The sequence below is a fragment of the Mustela erminea genome, chromosome 10 (genome assembly GCF_009829155.1).
Source record: "Mustela erminea isolate mMusErm1 chromosome 10, mMusErm1.Pri, whole genome shotgun sequence".
Lineage (NCBI taxonomy): Eukaryota > Metazoa > Chordata > Mammalia > Carnivora > Mustelidae > Mustela > Mustela erminea.
The window spans coordinates 78,952,799-78,959,183 of NC_045623.1; the positions used below are offsets into that span (position 1 = coordinate 78,952,799).

The 6,385-nt window shown below is 40.4% G+C and overlaps 1 protein-coding gene across 1 annotated transcript; it reads right to left on the reverse strand.

Annotated features, from left to right (window-relative positions):
• Nucleotides 1–1,697: 1,697 nt before the first annotated feature.
• On the reverse strand, nucleotides 1,698–4,531 carry TMCO2 (transmembrane and coiled-coil domains 2). Its single transcript, XM_032302637.1, has 2 exons — nucleotides 4,174–4,531; nucleotides 1,698–2,093 (listed from the first exon to the last, which is right to left on the reverse strand). The coding sequence occupies exons 1-2, from the start codon at nucleotides 4,417–4,419 to the stop codon at nucleotides 1,782–1,784; spliced, it is 558 nt and encodes a 185-aa protein (XP_032158528.1). The 5' UTR covers nucleotides 4,420–4,531; the 3' UTR covers nucleotides 1,698–1,781.
• Between the last annotated feature and the right edge of the window lie 1,854 nt (nucleotides 4,532–6,385).

Sequence of the window (6,385 nt, forward strand, 5' to 3'; positions counted from 1 at the left end):
ACTGAGTACACTATAGTACACAGAGGTTGCATTTTGATACTAGTACACTGGACAAAAATTATGATCAAAATTACCCTCATAATCCCTTAGGAAGATGCCACCAGGGAGATTGTTATATTGTCTCCTGTTGGATTGCATAGTCACTTTTTCTTCAGTATGGCAATAAATCACTGCTTCTTTCTTTGCACAAATGAAATATTTCATTTGGCTGTCAGATAGTTACAAAGTATTTCAATGACTGTATAATCACATTTACTGTGGCAAAAATGCGCACAGTATAAGGCTTGTGGACTCTGAGACGCACCCACTGAGGGGATGGTCTATGGACATCCGCCCCACCCCTTGCCCCGCCCCATCAGAGTACACACTCATCAAGTGAAATGACAGGTAGGTACCTCCCCTGCCTCCCCAAGCTGGGATTCACAAAGGAGAATTCAGCTAAGTTCAAGATGATGTGATCCCACTGTATTATATATAACTCCTTGTTCTGAAAATACCTGCCCAACCAGCCAAACTGGGTGTTCCTGAAGCACAAAGGCCAGATTCCCAAGGACTATCATAATGCTTAGCCCAGAGTAAGTATCAATAAAAGTTGGATAAAAGTAAAGTGGCCCTTAGGTCCATCCCATCCTTGTCTATCTCTGGGTAATTAATGCAGACAGACTCATAGGCCACATATTTCCCCTTAGGCTGAAGGCCAGTATAAAACTGGCCTACCTGTACAGGACAGTACACAGCATTGCCCTTCAACAGCAAAAAATAAAGAGGAACATTTGTTATCATTAAAAATTTTGTTTTTATTATTTTGCTGTTTTTATATCTATTTTGCTGTTTTTATTATATCTAATCCAACCTCTTCAGCATGGAGCTCAAGGCCATATTCTCTGCCCACTTTCCATTTTTTTCCCACGGATTCCAGTTTGGCTCTCCTTTTCCATATGGCTGTTTATGGCCTCCAGCCTACTGAGTAGCATCATTATCTCTGAGACTTTTTTTTAAATATTTTATTTATTTGACAGACAGAGATCACAAGTAGGCAGGGAGGCAGGCAGAGAAAGATGGGGAAGCAGGCTCCCTGATGAGCAGAGAACCTGATGCGGGGCTTGATCCCAGGACCTTGAGATCATGACCTGAGCCGAAGGCAGAGGCTTTAACCCCCTGAGCAACCCAGGTGCCCCTGAGACTTTTTTTTTTAAATGATTTTTTAAAAGGATTTTATTTATTTATTTGACAAAGAGAGATCACAAGTAGGCAGAGAGGCAGGCAGAGAGCTCAGGGGAGCAGGCTCCCTGCTGAGCAGAGAGCCTGATGAGGGGATTTGATCCCAGGACCCTGAGATCATGACCCAAGCTGAAGGCAGAAGGTTAACCCACTGAGCCACCCAGGCGCCCCTCTCTGAGACATTTTTAAGATTGTATTTATTTGAGAGAAAGAGTGAGCAAGCGAGAGAGAACACAAGATGGAGGAGGGCCAGAGGGAGAAGCAGACTCCCCGCTGAGCAGGGAGGCGGATGTGGGACTCGATCCCTGGACCCTGGGATCATGACCTGATCCCAAGGGAGAAGCTTAACCAATTAAGCCACCCAGGCATCCCTCTCTGAGCCATTTTTGACAAGTAGTACACCCTACATTACCCCACCACACACATAAGTAGAAGCTGAGCCCTACCAAAGAGAGAGCCAGTCCTTGCAGGGTAATTTCAATATAGTTCTCTATCTTTATTGATACACCACCACACACATGAGAGAAAAACAGCGCTTTTCTGGGAAAGATTGGAGTCCATCACATTTCAGATGTAGAAGTAAACCCCGATGTGGGCAAGGGGCTCTGGCAGTCAGAGCAGCTGCAGTAAGGCTCCGAGGAGCAATCCCTCTTCGTGGCAGGTTTGTGGGAAATGATCATTCCCTCCAGGTCCTTCACTTTGTTTTCCACTGCCTGAAGTTTTTTCAAAATTCTCTCTTGCAGGCCCAAGGACAGGAAGAGATTATTGTCTTGAACTGGAAGATTTCCTTCTGGGCTGACCAGCAAAGTCTGAAAAAAATCTGAGCCCTTCTTGTAAAGTTTGTAGAGGGTGATTATAAACAACAGTATTTTCTAAAACAAAACAACAGAAGTTGAGCGTTACTTGTTTATTCATAGCAATGCCTCAGATTCAAAACAAAACAAAAACTTCATAGTAACAATAATCCCTCATTCCTATGCCAAGCCTCTGTTTCACAAAGCATCTTCACATCTATTTTGTCTTCTGATCTTTCTCACAAAACAGAGTGATAGGCAGGTCAAGGATTGTTATTTGCATTTAATTAATCAAGATGATAATAATAGATACCATTTTCTAAAAATTTGCCACACGCAGGGTTCTGTGCTAGGAGGTTATTTTGTCTATGAGTGACTTATTTACGTAGAAACAGCCCAGAACTGGGTAGCCATTTAAACATCTTCCAGTTTGGACCCTGACATTGTCCAAGGTCATATACTTGGAATGACAGAGCCAGGACTGAAATCCAGGAATTCTGACTTCCATGTTAAGTTCCCTTAGGACACAGTGGTCAGAAAAACTAGATTTGCTGGTCGTAGGGAAAAACTTTTTTTTTTTTTTTTTTTTTTTTAAGGACCTAAGACAGATTCCTGTCAGGAGACAAATTAAAAACCAATCATCTTTTTTCCTTATTATGGTAACTGGCACTGCTTATTGAGTATTCATCATATGCTGAGCTTCTATACACACAGTATCTCCTTTAACCCTCATGACCACCCTAAGGGAGGCACTATTGACAAACCCATCTTATAGATGAGGAAAGTGGGGTTTTTGGAGGCTGGTTGCTCTCCATTCACACAGCAAGTAATAGGACCAAGGTTTGAGACCCAGCAGTCCAACTCCAGAGCTCGTGCTATTAACCACTTATTATACTACCTCTCTCTTGGCTGAGGTGTCTGGAGGGCTGCAAATTCATCTAACTGAATGGAACATTAACCAAACAAGAGCAGAACCCAGAATTATAGATAATAGTGTGGGTTATTTATTTATTTATTTTCTCCCTTATAGTCTTCTATTAGCTAATTGAAATGTGTATATACCCACATATCCTTGTTGGGTATTTAGGTTAGTTGGGTTATAGTAAATAAGATTTTGGAGAAGATTTGAATTTGGAATCTTAAAAATTAGGTTCAAATCTCAGATTTGCCAGGTTTTACCATCTGTCACCTTGGTTCAGTGATAACTAAGCTCCCTTGCCCACAAGACAGACATGATACTCTCTACCTTGCCTACCATGCAGGGTTTGGAAAGGTTAAGAGAATGCATGTGACCATGATTCCTCGACAGTAGTGATATATGAAAAAAGTGAATGCTACAAAATGATCCAGTAATAACTTCTCTCAGCATTTACTAAATAAACCTTAAGAAAGTCCTTTTAAAATCCTACCCCCTTAAGATTTCCACTGAAACTCAATGGACCTCAGTTTACTTGTTTGTCATATGAAAATAACCTCTATCCAACTCACAGAATTGTTGGGATTCTAAAAGCGTTTTGACTATATTGTAAATATAGCTATTTTGCTGGTGATTAAACTATCAAGTTATTATTATTGGTGATTAGAAGTATGTAAAATCCTAAATGTTTCTTACAATCCCAGCCAATTATACTTCTAGTCCCCAAAAGAACTCCAGTATATATATTGAGCCTGCTATTGTTAAAACAAGGAAATAATGAAAATATTGTGATGCTTAAATGAATATACATGCCTTGGCATCAGTTACAGAACAATGTCACAGTAAGAATAGAAAGGCCAAACCCAAGATCCCAATTATATTTGCAATGCCTATTCTTTTAAAAGGTACCCCTCATGGTCTCTGGCACATAGTAGGAAATCAAAGATGAATATGTGATCAAATAAATTTGGGGTTAGGCTGTCTTCTCAGTTTGTGAATTTTTTTGATCTATTTTATTCTAAAACAAGCCAAAGGCCACTGTGAGAAAGAGCATTCTATGCTCAAAACCTAATTGGCAAAAGGTTTTAAGGTTAACCTGGTTTCAACCAATTTCAGAGATTAGGGTTCACCTTTGCTCATCCGCATGGTCTTAAAATTGGGTAGCAGCAATACAGACAGGAGAGAGCTAACCAAATTTCAATTTAGAACTATTTGAATTCCTTTGTAACAAAAGAGTATGACCTGAATTGACTGAATACTTCGTTTCCATAAGGCATATACTCCTATTGCCAACAAAAGCAAAAAGAAAATCCCCAGGATAACTTGCACAGTTGGAGCAAGATTATCTAGTAGACCCAAATTTGTTTGCTGAGGTGGACTAGTGTCTCCCAGAAGACTTGCTTGCAGCCAATTCCATATCGAGCTCAAAGAAAGATAATCTACGATGCTGTTCCAGAGAGGTGAAGATGAAGGAGATGTTGTTGACATTTTAATAAGAGAACTGCTCCAAGAACTACATGTGCAGAGGCTTCAGGAACCTAGATATGAGTTAGTGAGAGCAACCTGGGAGCCCAGGTGTTCTAGAGCCATTGTGAACTGTGCATTATGATGTCACTGTTCTAAAGGTCAGCTTGCTTCCCACTCACCTGGTGAACTTTCTCACTCAAAACCAACCAGACACTGGCTTGGATTTTCAGTTCTGTCATATTGCTTTTCTTGATTTTTGACAAGTTCTAGCTATAGCACAGCACTGTCCAATAGAACTTTCTGCAATGATGGAAATATTCTGTATCTGCTCTGTCCAGTATGGTAGCCACTAGTAACTTGGAATGTAAATAGTGTGGCCAAGGAATTGAATTTTACATTTTATTTAATTTTAATTACATTTAAGTAGCCAATGTGGCTAGTGGTTACCTTCTTTTTTTTTTTTTTAAGATTTTATTTATTTATTTGACAGACAGAGATCACAAGTAGGCAGAGAGGCAGGCAGAGAGAGAAGGAAAGCAGGCTCCCTGCTGAGCAGAGAGCCTGATGCGGGGCTCGATCCCAGGACCCTGAGATCATGACCTGAGCCGAAGGCAGAGGCGGTTACCTTCTTTTTTTTTTTTTTTTTTTTTTTAAAGAATTTATTTATTTATTTGACAGACAGAGATCACAAGTAGGCAGAGAGGCAGGCAGAGAGAGAGAGAGAGAGAGAGAGGGAAGCATGCTTCCTGCGGAGCAGAGAGCCCGATGCGGGGCTCGATCCCACGACCCTGAGATCATGACCCGAGCCGAAGGCAGCAGCCCAAACCACTGAGCCACCCAGGCGCCCCTAGTGGTTACCTTCTTGAAGTGGTTACCTTCTTAAGTAGCCAATGTGGCTAGTGGTTACCTTCTTGAAGAACATTTCTGAAGATGCTTGGAAGGGACAGCAATTATTTTCACATGGCAAATGAGAAAACAGGTTGAGTGGAGATTTGAGGAAAGAGCTTAAAGAAAGCTTTCCTAAAGAGTTAGTAGTTTACTCAGTAAATATGGAGGGAGGTTATTCCTGGATTATTTTGCAGCATTCCCTTTTTTCACATGTCACTATTGCTTAGAAATTGTGATCTTTGGGGAGACTATTTAAATATATTTGAGCCTCATTTTGCTTATCTGTTTACAGATGGGGATTCCACATCCTTTGCAAAGCTTATATTAGAAACATGGTATAATTTTCTAAACACTTTGTAAACTATAGTGTGCTATACAATAACTTATATGGCATGTTATCAAATCAATTATTTACTGACTAGTACCTATCTACATTCAGCAAGGAGGTATGAAAACATAGTATGTATGGTCCGCACCCAAAACACTTACAAGAAAAGAGCTCATACACATTTATATTCTAAATTGAGATCAATTGTGAAGACAGCAAGAATCCAAATGAGGATTTGCACCAATAGGAGGGGGAGAGGCAAAAAGGAAGAGGAGAAAGGGTCAGTTATGACAATTTTTAGAAAAATACTGTCTGATGCTATTCCAATTTGTTCATTCTGGTCGAAATAACAGTAGTGGGGGGCTTGGTTAGGAGGAATAGTTTTTCTGTTCTTGCAAGAAGGGGTGGTATGACAAGTTGCTTGGGGTGTTAGAGATACATCCAGAAAACAGAGTCTAGTGTGCTGTTGGAAATGTAGTACTTATGACAGCGTGAAATAACGTACTGATTTACAAGTGACTGCTACTGATGTTGAACCCGTAGACTGCTAGTGAATGTCAATAGTCAGAATCCTCTCTAGGAAGGCATAACAGTGACTCAGATAAGATTTTGGATTTGGCTATTACGGGTTAAACATAGGTCAGGAACCATTAAAGAATGGTAACCAGAAACTTTGGAGAAAGATAGGGCTGTGACAATTAAATCATTACTTGAGACTCTCCATACTAGAGAAGAGCTCCTTATTACATGGCACCTCGCACTTCACTTTTA